This window comes from Mesoplodon mirus (assembly GCF_964341445.2).
Source record: "Mesoplodon mirus genome assembly, chromosome: X".
Taxonomy (NCBI): Eukaryota; Metazoa; Chordata; class Mammalia; order Artiodactyla; family Ziphiidae; genus Mesoplodon; species Mesoplodon mirus.
In genome coordinates, this window is record NC_138981.1 from 138,855,669 (window position 1) to 138,874,882 (window position 19,214).

The following is a 19,214-nucleotide window of genomic DNA, read 5'->3' on the forward strand; positions in this document are numbered from 1 at the left end:
CCTGCCATAAGCCATAATGGAAAAGAATATTAAAAAGAATGTATATATGTGTATAACTGAGTCACTTTTCTGTACCGCAGAAATTAACACAACATTGTAAATCAACTATACTTCAATTAAAACATTAAAATAAAAAATAAGACGGGGGGACTTCTTAACAGTGGTTAAGAATCCGCCTGCCAATGCAGGGGACACGGGTTCGAGCCCTGGTCTGGGAAGGTCCCACAGGCCGCGGAGCAACGAAGCCCGTGCGCCACAACTACTGAGCCTGCGCTCTAGAGCCCGTGAGCCACAACTACTGAGCCCGCGTGCTACAACTACTGAAGCCCGCGCGCCTAGGGCCCGTGCTCCGCAACAAGAGAAGCCACCGCAATGAGAAGCCCGCGCACCGCAATGAAGAGCAGCCCCCGCTCACTGCAACCAGAGAAAAGCCCGCACACAACAACGAAGACACAACGCAGCCAAAAAACAAAAAAAAGTCCAGCGAGGCATCACCATTTCACACCCATTGTATTGACCGAAAGTACGAAACACAAAGTAAAAGTACTAAGTCCAAGTGCTGGCGAAGATGAGGAGAAACAGAAATCAATGTCTATAGAGTGGCAGTGGGAATGTCATGTGGGCCATCAGCTTGGAAAGCGATTTCTCCACCCCTGGCAATCTCGGAGCGCACGTGCCCTATGACCCAGCGAGTCCCGTTCCAGCATCTAGAGAACCCCGCCCTCAGCAAGGCTGCCTCCCCACCCCTTGCAGGGATACTGATGGATGGATCCCATGCAGCTGGACGAATGGGCCATCCACATGGATCGGCACAGATACATCTCCAAAGGCCAACTGCGAGGGGAAGGAGCCATTGGCAGAAGGAAAACAGCAACACGATTCCCTTTGTGTAAGATGTTAAAACTCACAAAGCTTGCAAAGGTCCTTCACGGTTTCCACTGACTTCAGACTAGGGGCTGCCTGTCTTCTGCCTGGGACCGGTGGACGCGGCCCTTGAAGGCCATACACATACATACTTATCAAAAATTGTGTTGCCTGGAGACATTTATTTTCTTCTGTGGAAAGGTAGGACAAATGTTCCCAGCCCTGGGACTGAAGGCGTTTGTCTTTCCCGAAGCCACCAAGGACACGTGTGTGCTGGGGTGGAGGCCGAGGAGGGACACGGTGGAGGGGAGGGGCCCAGCTGGCCATGAGGGGGACAGTCCTTCCTGTCTTAGTGTTCAGAGACCCTCCCCCATCACTCTCCAGACAGCCTGCCTCTCCCGGAGCTTCTAGATCCCTCCATGGCCCCTTCTTGGGCATTTGGCCTTCCCCCTTGGGGGAGGGGCTGTAGCCCTCCGGATCTGCTGGGCCTTTAGGTTCAGCGTCGCTCACCTCCCCTGACGCCCCTGGTCTCCCAGTTCCCTCTTGTGACTCCCACCCACCCCCAGTGCTCTTCACCCTGAGCCAAGCTTCTCACGCTAAGACCCCACCAGCTCCATTGGCCATCTCCTCCTGCCTTGTGGGCCCCTCAGTCCTCCCCTTCACTGGCACCCCTGCTCCATAGGGAGTGATGCCCCAGCAGAAAGAGCCCAGGGATCTCCTGGATCCTTCTGTGTTCGCCGCCTACACCCTGTCCACCGCCGTGTCTCCTGGGTCCTGCTCCCCCTCTCCATGCCTACAGCCACCCCTGACCCAGGTTTCCCCCGTGCTCTCCACCCCGGGCCACCAGCTTGCACTTGTTCAAATGCAAACCTGTTTGCCAGCCCATGGCGAGCTAAGTCCAAGTTCCTCCAGACTTGCTCACCTCTGCACCCTTGAAGCCCACCTCGACCAACTTGTGCTCCAGGTAGGAGAAAATGCCCTGTGGGCGTGTCACCTGCAGGCTTGGCCTCGGGCAGTCCCCATCTCCCTTCCTGCCCAATGTCTGCTGCCGTTCATGGTTCAGGGCCTCGTGGCCTGATGGTTTAGGGCAGGGACCCGCGGTTGACTCTTAGTCTTACCACTTACTAGCCCTGTGACTTTGTGCAAGTTTCCTAACCTCGCGAGCCTCAGTTTCCCCACCCGTGAACCAGGGGAAATAACTGCACCCCCTCTGGGGTCATTGGAAGGACTAAATGAGTTCACGTACACAGAACACTTAGACCAGCCCTGGTACATTGGAAGATGACAGTAGGAGTAGCACCGTGTGGTTCAAGGTCAGCTTAAACCTCACTTCCTCTGTCATGCTCTCCATGGTGCCCTGAGCGCCCCTACACTTGACTCCCCCTCCTTGGTGACCCACAGTGCCCTCCACAAATGGGCTGTCCTGGCAGTGGGGTCTCATCTGTTGGCAAGTAGTTCTGCCCCTGAGACCCGGGAGACTCTTGGGGCAGGTGGCAGTGGGCTTTGTCTCTGAACGGTGCCAGTGCCAGGGCCTAGTCTGGCGCTCAGTCAGAGCACTTCATGGAAGGCTATGGAATGCCCGCTTACCCCCAGCCCCCCATGGGAGGGCACCACGCTCCCTCACCTCCTCCGGGCAGGTGCGCGGCCGGCCCTCTGCCATGCCCACCGAGGCCGGCAGAGGGCACCAGTGCCCTGCCCTGCGCCGTCGGGCAAAGGGGTGGGCGCGGAGGGGCTGGGCTGCCCGGGCCACCCAGGACAAGTCGGGCTGGGAGCGATTGCATTGTGGGGAGGGAGGCTGGGGCTCCTCCGGGACGTACTCTTGGCACCGCCAGCTGCTCCTCGGCCCGGCCGGCGGCCCACTCAGGTAGGCAGGAGCCGGGGCTGGCTAGGGCGCGAGGTGCAGGGGCCGCCGGGTCGGGGTGGGGGGTGCCGCCTGGGGGCCGGGAGAAGCCAGGGGTCCGCAGGCCGACTAGCCCGAATCAGGCAAAAGGGCTTAGGCGCCAGCCCCAGTCCTGAGACGACACCTCCTGATGCCTGGGGGCCCGGATCTCCCCAACCCCGGCCAAGGGGTGGCCCTGGTGCTGGGAGGTAGGGCTGCGGCTGCTGACCCCAAATGCGAGAGCTGGTGCCTCCGGCCACGGGGCAGGGCACGGGGTAGGGAAGTGGCCCGCCTGGCTCCCCGCTCCTACAGCCACCCAACTGGCCCAGCCAGGTGGCAGCGAGCCCTGCAGCTGTCACCTCACCCTGGAGCCTGCCTGCTGCTACCGCACCCCGTGGAGGAAACGGGGAGCCTGACTCAAGTACACCTGTTCCCACACCTCGGGTCACGGCCTGAGCCCTGCCGCCTTGGTGTGCGGACGGTGCCCTCTGAGTGGGGCAGAGGAGCCGGCTGCCAGCTGCCACCCCACACGTGAAGGGGGAGATCCAGACCCATCCTGGGATGGTATTTCCCCGAGCGAGCAGGAAGGGGACAGCCTGCGACCAGTTGCCAAGTCTGAAGCTAAAGGCTGGGTTCCCGCCCCCTCCTGTGCATCCTCTATGCCTCAGCCCCCTCCAGAAGCATCCTCCGCTGGCACCAGACTGTACCTGGCACGACTTTGCCAGTCCCTGGGGGTGGGGGGGCGTGGGGGGAGAAGGTCTCCCAGGCGGGTTGCCTTGGCCAGTCTCTTCCCTGCCCCCGGCCTGGACAAAGGCAGGCATTGAGGGTCAGGACTCGCCTCCAGCCAGGCGCCAAGGCTACCGAGGGTGAGGCCGGCTATGCAGGGGCGCAGGGCCCTGGCCCTCGCAGGGGGGCTCCGTGGCCCACTCTGCGCCCTTCACAGGGACCCCGGGGGGACATGGGGAGGAGCACGCTGGCTGGCATGGAGCGGGAGTGGGGGACTGGCTGTGTGGGTCTCATTTTTCTGGCTGAAGGAAACCCTGTCCCTTTGTCCCCAGATCCCAGGGGGTGTCGCTCTGGGGGTGGGGAGTGGCAGGGAGCCCCCTGATCAGAACAGCCTGGATGGGGATAGGAACACCAGATAGCGGGTCCCTGGCCTGGGCCTCTGGACAGAGGGGACATTGTTGGCGTGGAGGCAGGGCTGCCTTGGCCCGGCCACTATTGACAAAGCTGCCAGCTGTGGTGGAGCCCGGCTGCCAGGCCTCGGCACCCCCCCAGCCTCCCTCCTCCCCCGGGGTTGAGTGTGAATGGAGCCAAGCCTTGACTGTCTCCCTCCTAGTCAGGACAATGCCCCCCACAGCCATCCTGTGCCCGTCACCACTGCCCCGGGAGACGCCTCTGCTGCTGCCCTTCGCTGCGGTAAGTGCCTGAGTCCTACGTCCCCAGAGACCCCCCTCTGGGGCAGGGCAGGCAGGTGAGGAGCGCAGAGGAGCCTGGAGCCCGGGCTCCCACGCGCTGCGCCTCCAGCTGTGGGCCGTCTACCCCTCACCCGCCGCAGACACTGCCGCCGATACCAGGGTCCAGAGGAAACGGCCCTGTCCCCAAGCCAGGCCTGACCTTCCTGTCTGTATTCCCAAGATAAGGGCCCAGGGGCATCCTCGGAGCTCTCCCCGCAGCTGGCACGCCCATGGGGGCCGGAGCTGGCAGGCTGCTGAATGACAGTGGGCCCACTCCTGGCTGGCACGCGCCCACACGGCCAGCTGTGCGGGACCTTGGCTCAACTCGGGACCTGGCTTCTACCCCATCTTTGTGGCTCTGTGCCGGGGTCAGGAGGAGGGAGGCGTGAGGGGCCATCACGGCCCAGGGACTCGTGGTGCGTGTCACCTGGGCACCGCAGGAGGCTGCTGGGCAGCGGCTGCTAACGGCCCCTGGCCGGGAGGTGAGCTGGAAGGCGAAGCAGAACCCCTGATCGGAGCCTCCTCTGGAGTCTAGGGCCCCGCCCTTCCCCTCAGGGCTCAGCCTTGGGGGCGAGCTACCTCCAGTCTGGGCCCCAAATGGGTGGGGAAGGGAGCCCATGCCCGGCTTCTGGCTAGAACTTTCTTTCAAGCTCTCCTCTCCCCTCCCACCCTCTCTGGCTGTCCTCTTCTCACTCCCCCCCCACACACATTAACCCTCCCCGTGCCAGTCCCGGTGGACCCTGGCTTCCGGGGCTGATGGGGCAAGGGACAGGCCTCCCCCAACCCCCTGCACCCTGGGTTGTCTCTTGGTGTCCCCTAACTCCCCCATCCCCGCTCTGAGCACCCCCAGCTCAGTCTGGGGCCCTCCCAGCCCTCTGTTCTCCTCTGCCTCGGCCCTGGCCACCGGCCCCTTGCTTTCTCTGGGGCAGGCAGCGGGGTGTCTGGCTCTCTCTCTTCCGCTGGCTTCCCAGGGCAGGTTTTCTCTCCCACCCTCGCTGGCCCTCAGGCCCTGGTCTCTGGGCTCCTGTCCCCTTTCCCCTCACCCTCCGCCACTGGGGAAAGGCGCTCCCCGCCCTCCGCCTCCACCTCCCCACCTCTCCCCTGCCCTGCTCTCCTTTCTGTGGTCTCTCCTCTCTCTGTCACTCAGTCCTTCTATTGGTGTTCTGGTGGCTTTTCAGGATCTGCCCCCTTCAACAATCTAGATGCATATAAAGTAGAAGATGAAGGAAATTCCTCGCGCATGCGTGCACCCCGCCCCCATCTCCTGGGGACTCTCCGTCCCCCCTGTCCCTGTCTCCCTCTGACTCTTTACCTCTCCTCTCCCTCTGCTTCTCCCTGCCCCCGCTTCCTGCTGCTGTCTCTCTGCCTCTCCGTCCTTCTCTCCCTCCCCTTCTGTCTCTGTCTCTCCTGGATTCACCTTTTTCTCCTGCCCCCTCGTCCTCCATTCCCACGGCCACCCTGACTCGTGCCTTCCTGCCCGGCCTCCCCCAGGGCCCCGCGATGGCGCCCCGGCCTCCGCTGGGCACCTGCCTGCTGCTCGTGCTGCCGCTGCTGTGCCCTCTACTCACCCCGACGCGGGCACACCGCTTCCCGGCGCCCAATACCACCCTCAACCGCTTGGCGCTGGCGCCAGGCCGGGGTGCGCTCTACGTGGGCGCGGTGAACCGCCTTTTCCAGCTCAGCCCCGCGCTGCGGCTCGAGTCGGTGGCCGTCACAGGCCCGGTCCTCGACAGCCCCGACTGCGTGCCCTTCCGGGAGCCGGCCGAGTGCCCGCAGGCCCGGCTCACCGACAACGCCAACCAGCTGCTGCTGGTGAGCGGCCGGGCCCGGGAGCTGGTGGCCTGCGGGCAGGTGCGGCAGGGAGTGTGTGAGAAGCGGCGGCTCGAGGATGTGGCGCAGCTACTGTACCGGGCCGAGGACCCCGGCGACGGGCAGTTCGTGGCCGCCAACGCCGCGGGCGTGGCGACGGTGGGCCTGGTGGTGCCCGCGCCGGGCCGGGACCTCCTGCTGGTGGCCAGGGGCCTGGCGGGCAAGCTGTCGGGCGGGGTGCCACCCCTGACCGTGCGCCAGCTGGCTGGGCCACAGCCCTTCTCCAGCGAGGGCCTGGGTCGCTTGGTGGTGGGCGACCTCTCCGACTACAACAACAGCTACGTGGCGGCCCTCGCTGACGCTCGCTCAGCCTACTTCGTCTTCCGCCGCCGCGGGGCCCGGGCACAGGCCGAGTACCGCTCCTACGTGGCTCGGGTCTGCCTGGGGGACGCTAACCTCTACTCCTACGTGGAGGTGCCCCTCACCTGCCGGGGCCACGGCCTCATCCAGGCCGCCTCCCTCGCCCCGGGCGCCTTACTGGGGGCGTTTGCTGCCGGCCCGAGGGGGGCTCAGGCGGCCCTGTGCGCCTTTCCCCTGGCCGACCTGGACGCGACCATGGAGCGGGCCCGGCGCCTTTGCTACACCACGGGCGGCCGGGGCCCCGGCGGCACGGAGGAAGCCACCGTGGAGTACGGCGTCACATCGCGCTGCGTCACCCTGCCGCCCGTGAGTGGCTGGGCCCGGGCCTCACCCCTGCCCTCTCACCTGAGGCTTTCTGCACCGCCACCTGGCAGCGGCTCCCGCCTCTCCCGCGGCCTCGTGTTACCCGGCCTGCCACTCCGGCCCTGTCCCTCTGTGGACCTGCAGCATCTCTCTGACCAGGGCCAGGGCTGCCACACGTAGTCCTGGTCGAGGGCAGCTGGACGCTCTCATGTGACAATCACCTGTGACCTCTGCTTTAGCGGATGTCAAGGAGGGGCCGCTCGGTCTGAGTCTCCTCGGCCAGTCTCTCCCTCTCTGCGGGGCAACCTTGGGCTCTTCTCACCTGCTGCCTTGCCGTCCTGTGCTGACTGCAGATCTGGGCCCAGGGAAGGTACGTCGTGCCTCTTCCGGGAACTGATTCTCCCCTCTCCGCCCCTGCAGGACTCCCCCGAGTCTTACCCCTGTGGCGATGAGCACACCCCGAGCCCCATTGCGGGCCTCCAGCCCCTGGAGGCGGGGCCTCTGCTGCAGCTCAGAAACTCCATCAGCGCAGTCGCAGCCCTCCAGGCAGACGGACACACAATAGCGTTCCTGGGGGACGTCCAGGGCCAGCTGCATAAGGTAAGGGCCTGATGAAGGCGGGGCGGGCCTCGGCCAGACCCCCGGTCCCAGCCTCAATGCTGCCAGGCCGGGCCCGGCCTCAGTGGCCTGACTGCATGCGCTCCTGCCCTGTGGCGGCTCACAGAAGCCCCGTGAGCCACGGTTTCCTTCCACACCTCTCGGCCTGTGTCCTGCTGGCAGGTCGGAAAGCCAGGCCACACACTGATGGCGGGTTCTCAGATGTGTGGCTTAGGACACCTCCCGGGCGGCCCCCACTTAGGACGCCTCCCGGGCGGCCGCCGCTTCTCCAGCCGGTGACAGGAGACTCTTGCCTTTTCATGACCTGCTTGTCTCCCCACAGCTGCCCTTCCTCCCCTGGCACCCAAGGGCCCCACCCAGGGTGGCTCGGCCCCCCTAGCTGGGTGAGGCTGGAGCGGGGAGGCAAGATGGGCAGGCTGGATGCCCGTGGGCCTGCCCCACCCTCCATGGCATGGCCCGGCCACCCTGGGCCGGCAGGAAGGGGAGACAGCTCCGTGGGCCGGGATGCTCCCCGGGAACCCCAGCCGGGACAGCACCTGCTCTGAACGGTTAGCCTGTGGCCATCTTGAGAGCGGGCCTTGGCTCGGCGGGCTGGTCCAGCCCTGCCCTTGTCCTCCCCCCAGGTCTTCCTCAATGGCACCCGAGGCCAGGTGTACCACTCACAACAAGTGGGGCCCCCGGGCTCAGCCATCAGCCCCGACCTGCTGGTGGACAGCAGCGGCAGCCACCTCTACGTGCTGACTTCCCAGCAGGTGAGGGCTGTCCCGGGGGGGGCAGGTGAGCACACGAGGCCCAAGGCCCTGCAGCCACCACCTCCGTACCCCGCCGCCTGTCCAGGTGGACCGCTTACCCGTGGCAGCCTGCCCCCAGTTCCCCGACTGCAGCAGCTGCCTCCAGGCCCGGGACCCCCTGTGCGGCTGGTGTGTCCTGCAGGGCAGGTGAGTGGGGGCCGCTCCCGGAGCACTTCTAGGTGGGCCAGGAGGCCGGGTCACGTCCCCGAGGTGGGACGCAGGGCCGTCGCTGAGTTCCCCCATCCTGCCCTGCGTGCCAACCGAGAATCTGGTGGGCATACCCTTCCCCCCACTGCCCAACCTGTCCACTTCTCCTCCCCCCAGCCCCCTCTGGGCCAGGCCTCTGTCACCTCTCTCAGGTGTCCCCTGGCCCACTCCAGCTCCTCTCCAGCCCACGCTCCACACGGCAGCCTCAGGATTCCCTCACGGCAACCCTAAGTCAGGTTCACATGCTCATGTCCACAGCAGCAGCGCCCCCCTCGCTCACAGGCAAGGCCAAAGCCCGCGCATCGGCCGTGAAGCCATGTGTGCTTGGCCCCTTCCTCTCTGAGCAGAGTCCCTCTCACCCCCACTGCTAGCTGCGCTCCAGCTGGGCCGTCCTCCCAAGCCCCTTGCCGCCAGTCACCCAGGGAGCCCGAGTCCCACACAGGGACCCAACAGGCCCCTGCCCCACAGGTGTACCCGCAAGGGCCAATGCGGGCGGGCAGCCCAACCCAACCAGTGGTTATGGAGCTACGAGGACGGCCGCTGCCTGCACATCCAGAGCCTGCTGCCGGCCCACCATCCCCGCCAGGAGCAGGGCCAGGTCAGACGCCTGCCGCTGCCTGCTGGGGCGGGGGCTGCCCCGTCTTCCTTCTCTCCCGCTGCCTCTGCTCCCAACCCTCCCTGCCCTGGATCCCTCTCCCTCGGCGGGCTGGGCCCCCCAAGAAGCCCCCGCCTGCTGTGCTTTCCTCGCATGCGTCCCAGGTCACCTTGTCTGTGCCCCGGCTGCCCACCCTCACCGTGGACGAGTACTTCCATTGTGCCTTTGGGGACTATGACAGCTTGGCTCATGTGGAAGGGACCCACATAGCCTGTGTCACCCCTCCCCAAGACCAGCTGCCACATAACCCTCCAGGCACAGGTGAGGGGGCCCCGGGGCAAGGGGCGAGGGCAGGAGCCGGAGGGGCAGGAGCCACATGACCGCCCCTGCCACCACCATGCCCTCCCAGAGCACATCACCTTGCCCCTGGCCCTGATGTTCGAGGACGTGGTCGTGGCTACCACCAACTTCTCCTTCTACGACTGCAGTGCCGTGCAGGCCTTGGAGGCGGCTGCTCCGTGAGTGCCGGGCCCGGCTGCTGGGTAGGGGTGGTGACTCCCGATGGCGCCCCACCTGAGCAGCCCCCCGTCCCCCCAGGTGCGGTGCTTGCGTGGGCAGTCTCTGGCGGTGCCACTGGTGCCCCCAGAGCAGCCGCTGTGTGTATGGGGAACGCTGCCCAGAGGGCGAGAGGACCATCTACAGTGCCCAGCAGGTACGTGGGCCCAGCCTGCCGGCTTCTCTTCACCTCTGTCGTGGACCCACCCTACCCCGGGCCCGCCTAGGCTCCTCGACTCCTGAAGCACTAAGGGGTCTCCTTCCCCCAGGCGGACATCCAGGTGCGGGGCCCAGGGGCTTGTCCCCGCGTCGAGGGCCTGGCAGGCCCCCTCCTGGTGCCTGTGGGCTGGGAGAGCCGTCTGGCCCTGCGCGTGCGGAACCTTCAGCATTTCCGGGTGAGCATTCCGGTGGGTGGGGGACAGGGACAGCGGGGGAGGGGCAGTGGTCGCAGCTGACAGTGTCCAGGATGCTGACAGAGCCCACCCCCAGGGCCTGCCTGCCTCCTACCACTGCTGGCTGGAGCTGCCTGGAGAACTGCAGAGGCTGCCGGCCTCCCTGGAGGAAGTGGCCGGGGACGCCGGCCTCATCCACTGCCAGGCCCAGCAGGTGGGCAGCTGCCCCATAGCCTCACCTGCCACTGGACGCCTTCTGCAGCCCTTGCTTGTCCTGGGCCCTCAGGGGCTCGCCCCGTTCAGCCTGTCGTCACTCATGAGGCCTGCTGTGGGCAGGCCTGGGCGTGCACAGGAACGTGGTGCCCACAGCCCCTGCTGGGAGATGCGGGGGCCCTGAACAATGGCACCCATTCTGGAAGGAGCATCCTGCAGGAGGCGGGCGGGGCTCAGGGGGTGTTCCGAGCTGGGTCGGGCCTGACCCCGCCCTCCACCCACAGTTCCAGCCCTCCATGGCCCAGCGGGAGCTCCCAGTGCCCATCTACGTCACCCGGGGCGAGGGCCAGAGGCTGGACAATGCCCGCACTCTTCATGGTGAGCCTGGGGGCGGCACAGCAGGCAGGGCAGGGTGTGCAGCCCGGGGAGGCACCTCAGCGCACCACCTGACCTTTCCTAGTGACCCTGTACGACTGTGCCGTGGGCCACCCCGACTGCAGCCACTGCCAGGCGGCCAACGGGAGCCTGGGCTGCCTGTGGTGCAGCCACGACCAGCCCACCTGTCGCTATGGGCCGCTGTGCCCGCCTGGGGCTGTGGAGCCGCTGTGTCCCACACCCAGCATCCACACGGTGAGCCCCCAGCCCTCTCCCATGGCCCAGCCTCTCACCTCCTCCCCCATCCCCCATCTCGGTCTGCCTGGCCCCACCCTGCCCCCCACTGTCTTAGCTTTACCAGGGTCAGAGCAGCCCTGCCCCAGGCCCCCAAGCCCTAGCAGCTGTGTCCCACCTCGGTCGGGTTGGCTGGCCAGGCACCCCCCCACCGCAAAAGAGGAGCGGGTTGGGGGCATCCCATCACCACCCTTCCCTGTTGCAGATTGAGCCCCTGACCGGCCCCCCTGAGGGCGGCTTGGCCCTCACCATCTTGGGCTCCAACCTGGGCCGGGACTTTGCTGACGTGCAGGACGCTGTGAGCGTGGCTGGCCGGCCCTGCAGCCCTGACCCCTCTCTCTACCGCATCTCTGCCCGGTGAGGCATCCTGGCAGCCAGGGGCGGAGGGACGCCCTCCCAAGGAGGCCCTCAGAGACGGGCCGCCCAGAGAGAAGGGAGGCTCGCAGCCAAGAAACGTGGGCCCGGGTCAGATACGCCAAAGGAAGATGAGGCCGGGGGAAGGGAGGGAGGGGCTGGCAGCGAGAGGAGTGGAGGGGGTGGGCTCTGGGCAGCGGCTGGCAGGCGGCCTGTGGCTCCCGACGGGCGAGGGTCCGGCCCACGGGGGTCCTGAGCAGCTATCGGGCCTTCGCTCTCCAGGATTGTGTGTGTGACATCTCCTGCCCCCAACGGCACTGTGGGCCCAATCCAAGTGGCCGTTAAGAGTCGGCCACCGGGCATCTCAACCCAGCACTTCACCTACCAGGTCAGTGCCTACCCTGGGTGGTCCCCACAGAGGGGGTAGTAGAAAGAAGGGGCAGGAGGGCAGTGACACCTACGTGAGGATTTCCAGCTTGACCTAAGGTTAGTGGGAAGTGTCGCCTCATGTCCAGGAGGGAAGCCACGTGATCCGAGTGATTGTTCTGGCCACTGAGTGGACGGTAGGCTGGGGGCAGCGGCGGGATGGTGAGGACGCTGCCCACCGGCCGCTGTCCAGGAGGGAGGCAAGCAGCGGAAGCAGTGAGTGCAGAGGCCGCCGGATGGCCAGGAGGACCACTCCAGGACGCAGAGCTGTCAGGACTTGCTGCCCACCTGGCTGCCTGGGGGCAAGGGGATGGGGGAGAGTAGGGATGCCTCCAGGCGCCAGCCTGAGCCCTCGAGACTTGCTGGGGCCAGAGAGCCCGGGGTGGAGCAGTGGGTGCAGGGGCAGGTGCAGCACCCCAAGGAGGTGACTACTGGATCTTAGGGCTTAGAGCTGGGGGGAGGGGGGCCTGGGAGGTGCAAGCCGCGGCAGAGGACGGGGAGACGCAGTGAGGAGAGAAGAGCACCCCCTGGTGGGGCAGGGCGGCTGGCAGGAGAGCTGCGGGGCTGCAGAAGCTGGGCACAGGGCTTCCGGAGGGAGAGAAGGGTTAGCCGTGGCCCAGGAGGCAGAGCTGAGAAGTGGGCCTCCACGTGCCCCAGCTTGCCCTGTCCCCCAGGACCCCGTCCTGCTGAGCCTGAGTCCCCAGTGGGGCCCCCAGGCAGGGGGCACCCAGCTCACCATCCACGGGCAGCACCTGCAAACGGGAGGCAACATCAGTGCCTTTGTGGGCAGCCAACCCTGTCGTATGTGAGTCTCTCCTCCTGGCCCCAGCTGGTCGCTGTCAGCTGGGGGTACTCCCTACGGGCCCCAGTGTCCCCTTGCGTACAATGGGGGCGATGAGCTCAGGGCTCCCTAAGGCCCCCGTGAAAGTCCCAGGTTCACGGCTTCCGTGCCCACCCCAGGGGTCTCTGCCCTTGGTGAGGGAGGCAAAGCAGGCCTCTGGTGGGGAGGCCGGGCTGAGGCTAGAGCCCAAGATGCCAGACACCTCCCCACCCTGCAGAAGGGAGCCAGTGTGTCCTGAGGCCATCGTGTGCCACACCACGCCCCAGGCCAACCCAGGAGAAGCTGTGGTTCGAGTGGTCTTCGGCCGTGCCCAGCGCACGCTGCTCGCCAGCCCCTTCCACTACACCACCGACCCCCAGCTCGTGGCGGCAGAGCCCAGCGTCAGCTTCCGGGGGTGAGGACCTGATCCGCCTGGGGCAACCTGTGCACCCTGCCGGGAGGGCGGGGAGCCTGGACTGAACTGCGCTGCCTGCTGCCCCGGTCCTGCTGAGTGCTATCCTGGCGCAGGGGCGGGCGGCTGATCCGAGTCAGGGGCACGGGCCTGGACGTGGTAGAGCGGCCCCTGCTGTCCGTGTGGCTGGAGGCCGTGGAGGAGACGGCTGTGGCGGTGCAGCCCCGGGACCTGAACCCCAGGAGGAGCTGTCGGGCCCCCGCCGCAGCCCCCCAGGCTTGCACCCAGCTTGAGGGGGGCTTGCTGCAGGTGAGGACGCGCCAGCAGGGGACGCCGTGCCCCGCGAGGGGGTGGGGCGGCCCCCACGTCCCTGGGAGCGAGCGGGGAGCCCCAGCTCACCCTGCCTCGTCCTGGCCCACCATCTCGCAGTGCTCCACCGTCTGCTCCGTCAACTCGTCCAGCCTCCTCCTGTGCCGGAGCCCTGCAGTGCCGGATGGGGCCAGCCCCCGGCGCGTCTTCTTCGCCCTGGACAACGTGCACGTGGACTTTGCCCGCGCCAGTGGGGGCCAGGACTTCCTGTACCAGCCCAACCCCCGCCTGGCCCCCCTTAGCCGCGCCCGCCCCTACCGCCTCAAGCCAGGCCACATCCTGGACGTGGAGGTGAGGCCGTCTGCCAGCCGCCGCTGTGCAGGGGCTGCGGGCACCGGCTGGGTGACTCGACTCAGGCCCCGGCTCTGGCTTCCAGGGCGAGGGTCTCAACCTGGGCATCAGCAAGGAGGAGGTGCGCGTGCACATCGGCGACAGCGAGTGCCTGGTGAAGACGCTCACGCTCACCCACCTGTACTGCGAGCCGCCCCCGCGGGCCCCACAGCCCACCAACGGCTCCAGACCCCTGCCGCAGTTCGTGGTGAGGCCGGGCCCCAGGTGCCGGGCTGGGCGGGCGGAGCGCTGCAGGCCGGCGCTCAAGAGCCCTGCGTCCCCACCGCAGGTGCAGATGGGCAACGTGCGGCTGCCACTGGGCCCCGTCCAGTACGAGGCTGAGCCCGCGCTCTCTGCCTTCCCCGAGGAGGCCCAGGCAGGCCTGGGTCTGGGTGTGGCCGTGCTGATCGCTGCCGTGCTCCTCCTGACCCTCATGTACAGGTGAGGGGGCCGCCCTGCCGCGCGCACACCCACACCAACTCCCCTCTTCACCTTTGGAAAGCGTGTCCCACGGCAGGCCTCTGTGCAAGCGGCCATCTTGGCTCGGTGGCCTCGGCCCAGGCAGGCCTGGTCCCGTGGCTGACACCTGGCCCCTGGACCGCAGGCACAAGAGCAAGCAGGCCCTGCGGGACTACCAGAAGGTTCTGGTGCAGCTGGAGAACCTGGAGATCGGCGTGGGCGACCAGTGCCGAAAGGAGTTCACAGGTCGGGAGAGGGCGGTGGGGAGAGGGTAGAGGGCAGACCCGGGCCTGAGCTCACACCTCGGTGGCTCCTGGCCTACAGACCTGATGACAGAGATGACTGACCTCAGCAGCGACCTGGAGGCCAGCGGGATCCCCTTCCTGGACTACCGCACGTACACCGAGCGCGTCTTCTTCCCCGGGCATGGCAGCTGCCCACTGCAGCCTGCCCTCGAGGGGCCCGGGGAAGAGGGCCGCCGCACGCCAGTGCGCCAGGGCCTCATGCAGCTCTCCAAGCTGCTCAACAGCAAGCCCTTCCTCCTTACGGTGAGGGCCGCGCGGGCAGGCAGCGGGCCTGGGCGAGGAGGCGGGCCAGGCGGCAGGCGTGGGCTCAGGCGTGGGAGGATGCATGGGGCGCAGGGCTTCCCGGGGTGAGTGCCAGTACCCCGTCCTCCCGCCTAGCTCATCCGCACCCTGGAGGAGCAGCCCAGCTTCTCCCAGCGGGACCGCTGCCTCGTGGCTTCGCTGCTGTCCCTGGCACTGCACGGCAAGCTCGAGTACCTGACCGGCATCATGAGGACGCTGCTCGGAGACCTAGCTGCCCACTACGTGCAGAAGAACCCCAAGCTCATGTTGCGCAGGTCGGCCTTGGCCTGAGCGGCCCCGGCAGCAGGGGAGCTGGCTCCGTCCAGCCTTGGCCTGGCGTGGGCGGGGCTGGGAAGCCCCGGGAGGCGGGCTGGGTCCGGAGCCGCTGGTGGGGAAGCAGATGGGCATCCTGAGCGGCGAGCCGGGCACAAAGGGTGGCCAGGTGGAGAAGCTCTGCCTTCCCGCTACCGCCTGCCTCAGCCTGGAGACAGGGTGGCCCTGCAGCAGCCCCTCTGACCCGGGGCCCGCTCCCTGCAGGACGGAGACTATGGCGGAGAAGCTGCTCACCAACTGGGTGTCCATCTGTCTCTACGCCTTCCTGAGGGTAAGGGCCCCTCTCCCCTCACACCATTCTGGGGCTGCTGCCTCTGGCCTCACTGATCTGTGCCCCCATTCCGCCAAGGGGCCTCGGGCTCAAGGGTGGGGGGATCGGTGAGGGGAAGGCTACAAACACTTGCCCGGGCTGGATGTGAAGCGGAGGCTGCTGTCGTTGCTTGCCCTCCACCCTCGCTCCGTGCCCCGGGCCACCCCTCCCTGCCCACACCGCCCACCAGCCCCCCGGCTGACGCCAGCCCTTCCTGGTGGTTGCAGGAGGTAGCGGGTGAGCCGCTCTACGTGCTCCTGCGGGCCATCCAGTACCAGGTGGACAAGGGCCCCGTGGACGCTGTGACAGGCAAGGCAAAACGGACCCTGAATGACAGCCGCCTGCTGCGGGAGGACGTGGAATTCCGGCCCCTAACGCTGATGGTGCTGGCTGGCCCAGGGGCTGCTGGGGCTGCGGGGGGCAGCGCAGCGCAGCGCGTGCCCGCTCGGGTGCTCGACACGGACACAATCACCCAGGTCAAGGAGAAGGTGCTGGACCAAGTCTACAAGGGCACCCCCTTCTCCCAGAGGCCCTCAGTGCACGCCCTAGACCTCGGTGAGAACCTACCCCTCCTGCCCCGCCCGAGGCTCTTTTCACCTGTGGCCACTCGGCTCTGCCCTACGGGAACAGGCTGTGGGCTGACCGGCTTCCCTGGGTCCCCCCAAGAGTGGCGCTCAGGCCTGGCTGGTCACCTAACCCTGTCGGACGAGGACTTGACCTCAGTGACTCAGAACTGCTGGAAGAGACTCAACACCCTGCAGCACTACAAGGTGCCGGGCAGGTGGGCGCTGGGGGCAGACTCCCGCCTTGGGGTCCACCAGGGAGGGAGCCCAGCCTCTGCTCCCCTCCCCGCCAGGTCCCGGATGGAGCCACGGTGAGGCTCATCCCCCGGCTGCACAGCGGAGGCGCCGTCTCCCAGAGCCCGGCCCCGAGCTGCCCCTCTGGGGAGAGTGAGTCCCGAGGCCCAGCCATGCCAACCTGCCCCCGAGTTCGAGGCGGGCAGGCTGGAGTCCTGGTCACGCCGTCTGCCGTGTCCGGGTCTCCCCAAACCTCGCCAGCAGGGAAGCCACAACTCCAGGCTGAGCCAAGGGCCCGGGGTGGGTGGACGAGGGCGGCAGCGCGTCCGGGTCGGGGAGCTCCAGGGCTGCGGGGTGCTGAGCCGAGCGAGCCCCTGGGCTGCCACCCTGTCCTCCACATCTCTCTTACCCTGCCGCCCTCGGCGCCCCCCACCCTGCCCCAACTCACCAGGGAAGTAGGCTGGGCCTCCCTGGCCAGCGGCACGAGGGTGCAAAGGACTGAGGCCCGGCTTCTGTGCCCTCAGACGTCCCCACGCTGGAGGACGGTGAGGAGGGTGGGGTCCACCTCTGGCACCTGGTGAAAGTCACTGATGAGCCAGAAGCGGCCAAGGTGCGACGCAGCAGCCTGAGGGAGCGGGAGCGGGAGCGGGCGCGGGCCAAGGCCATCCCGGAGATCTACCTCACCCGCCTGCTGTCCATGAAGGTAGGTGGGCCGGGGAGCTGGGCCCCCGGGGAGGCTCAGCAAGGGCACCCCAACCGAGCTGGGGTGACGGAGCGGCCCCACCCACCGAGGCAGGCCGCAGCTGGCCGCGGCTTCCAGGCCCACACACGCTGCCCCCCCCCCACCGCCCATGCCCTGCCTTCTAGGGCACGCTGCAGAAGTTTGTGGACGACACCTTCCAGGCCATCCTCAGCGTGAACCGGCCTGTGCCCATCGCTGTCAAGTACCTGTTTGACTTCCTGGACGAGCTGGCTGAGAAGCACGGCATTGAGGACCTGGAGACCTTACACATCTGGAAGACTAACAGGTGCCTCGCCAGCTGCCCCCGTGCAGAGAGGACGCTGCCAGGGCGGGGGCAGTAGGGCCGGGACGGAAGCCCAGGCCTGGCGGCCTTTGCCCTGGGTTCCCGGCTGCCCCCACACGGACTCGCAGGCCAGCTCCCCGCGCAGCTCAGGGCCAGGGACCAGGCTGAGAATGGGAGCTGGGCAGCCTGCTCATGTCGCGGCTGGCCCGTGTCCCCAGCCTACTCTTGCGGTTCTGGGTGAACACCCTGAAGAACCCACAGCTCATCTTTGACGTGCGGGTGTCGGACAACGTGGATGCCGTCCTCGCCGTCATTGCCCAGACCTTCATGGACTCCTGCACCGTCTCGGAGCATAAAGTGGGCCGGGTGAGGGCAGAGGGAGAAAAGCTGGCGGGGGAGCCACGGGGACTCGGAGCAGAGCCCTGGGGGGGGCTGGGGGGGGCACAAGTGGCACAGTCAGAAAGACAGGGGGGCTTCCCAGGTGGCGCAGTGGTTGAGAGTCCGCCTGCCGATGCGGGGGATACGGGTGCGTGTCCCGGTCCGGGAAGATCCCACGTGCCATGGAGTGGCTGGGCCCGTGAGCCATGGCCGCTAAGCCTGCGCGTCCGGAGCCTGTGCTCCGCAACGGGAGAGGCCACAACAGTGAGGGGCCCGCGTACCGCAAAAAAGAAAAAAAAAAGAAAAAGAAAGACAGGGCAAAGAAGAGAAAGAAAAAAAAAAAAAAAGACAGGGCAGAGCTCCCCAGCTCCCGCTCACGCCCACCCCTGCCCGGAACAGGATTCCCCCGTGAACAAACTGCTCTACGCCCGGGAGATCCCTCGCTACAAGCAGATGGTGGAGAGGTAGGTGTCAGGGCGTCACGGATGAGGGAATGGGTGCTGCCTGCCCCTAACTCTGTCCCCTCCTCCAGATACTACTCCGACATTCGCCAGAGCTCTCCGGCGAGCTACCAGGAGATGAACTCGGCTCTGGCCGAGCTCTCGGGGGTGAGGCCCGGCCCAGAGGGTGCGCCCTTCCACACCTGGGGTGGGGGGTGGGGGCAACAGGGAAGGGGGAGGCTTGGCTCGAGGCCCGGGCTGGGGCCTCAACCCCCATGTGCTGCCCCCAGAATTACACCTCCGCTCCCCACTGTCTGGAAGCTCTGCAAGAACTCTACACCCACATCCACAGGTACTACGACCAGGTGAGGCCCGGGGCACTCTGGGGGGAGGGGCACGCCTCCGGAGCCCGGAGCCCGGAGCCCAGAGCCCAGAGGGAGGCCCCAGGAGTCTCCCTGGGGGTGGGAGGAAGTGTCCAGGCCCAATCTGGGCAGAGGAGAGGAAAGGCCCAGGTTGGGGAAGGGGCTCGGCATCCGTCCAGATTCCTCAGGGAGGTCTGGCTCCCCAGGCTGCTACTGAGATGGAGCCAGGGCAGGGCGGCAGGTGGCTGAGGGCCAGGGCCTCAGATAGGATGGCCTGCTCTGCCCTGGTAGATCATCAATGCCCTGGAGGAGGACCCTGTGGGCCAGAAGATGCAACTGGCCTGCCGCCTGCAGCAGGTTGCTGCCCTGGTGGAGAACAAGGTGACTGACCTGTGAGTTGGGCAGCAGCAGGATCTGCCATCTCAACGCATTCTCCCCCAAGACCCAGGAGGAGCCCTGGATGGAGCCGGCAACACAGGAGTGGCCGGCAGAGAGCGGGAGGGGCTCCCTGCTGCCTACCACCACCACCCCCGCCCCCTCCGCTTCCCTCCTTCCCCGCCTGGGCTTCTAACTTATAGCCATCCTTTCTCCCTCCCCCTTCCCCACTGTATTTATGTGCTTGCTGGAGCATCACATCTGGAAATAAAATAAAAATGTCTTTTTAGAAGAAGCCCAATGCCCAGCCCCACCTTCACCTGTGAGTCTCTTCAGTGCCCCAGCACAGCCCTCCCCTCGGCCCACGGCTACAACTTCTGCTACCTGAGAAAAAGAGGACTCCGAGGCCTTGCTCTCCTCCCTCCCCTGAGCCCTGCGGGAAAGGTGCCCCTGCCCTCCCGCCCCCATCTATGCCTACCCCATCCTCCCAGTCCTTTCCTTGGCACAGGGACGGAGAACCAAGTGTCCCCAATCACTGCCAGGCCCCCTCTGCTTCCTTCTGACTCTCTGACAGTCCCCAGCTGACATCCTGGATCCCCTCTTCGCCCCCCATTCCCTCCTGGGAGCAGCCAGTGTTCTTTCTAAAGAGCCAAAGTGCCCACTGG

General features: G+C 66.7%; 1 protein-coding gene across 1 annotated transcript; it reads left to right on the forward strand.

Moving 5' to 3' along the window:
* Positions 1 to 5,700: 5,700 nt before the first annotated feature.
* PLXNB3 (plexin B3) lies at positions 5,701 to 18,610 on the forward strand (the record flags this gene model as incomplete). Its single annotated transcript, XM_082610883.1, has 33 exons — positions 5,701 to 6,735; positions 7,153 to 7,332; positions 7,974 to 8,102; positions 8,188 to 8,288; positions 8,817 to 8,946; positions 9,108 to 9,264; positions 9,353 to 9,461; positions 9,541 to 9,655; positions 9,768 to 9,893; positions 9,988 to 10,104; positions 10,388 to 10,481; positions 10,564 to 10,733; positions 10,978 to 11,129; positions 11,409 to 11,514; positions 12,227 to 12,357; positions 12,611 to 12,787; positions 12,901 to 13,093; positions 13,214 to 13,444; positions 13,530 to 13,924; positions 14,088 to 14,188; positions 14,267 to 14,490; positions 14,626 to 14,804; positions 15,067 to 15,133; positions 15,400 to 15,727; positions 15,839 to 15,942; positions 16,029 to 16,167; positions 16,494 to 16,672; positions 16,837 to 16,997; positions 17,213 to 17,360; positions 17,772 to 17,836; positions 17,905 to 17,980; positions 18,103 to 18,177; positions 18,466 to 18,610. 33 exons carry the CDS (start codon positions 5,701 to 5,703, stop codon positions 18,568 to 18,570), a joined length of 5,799 nt encoding a protein of 1,932 aa, XP_082467009.1. The 3' UTR covers positions 18,571 to 18,610.
* Between the last annotated feature and the right edge of the window lie 604 nt (positions 18,611 to 19,214).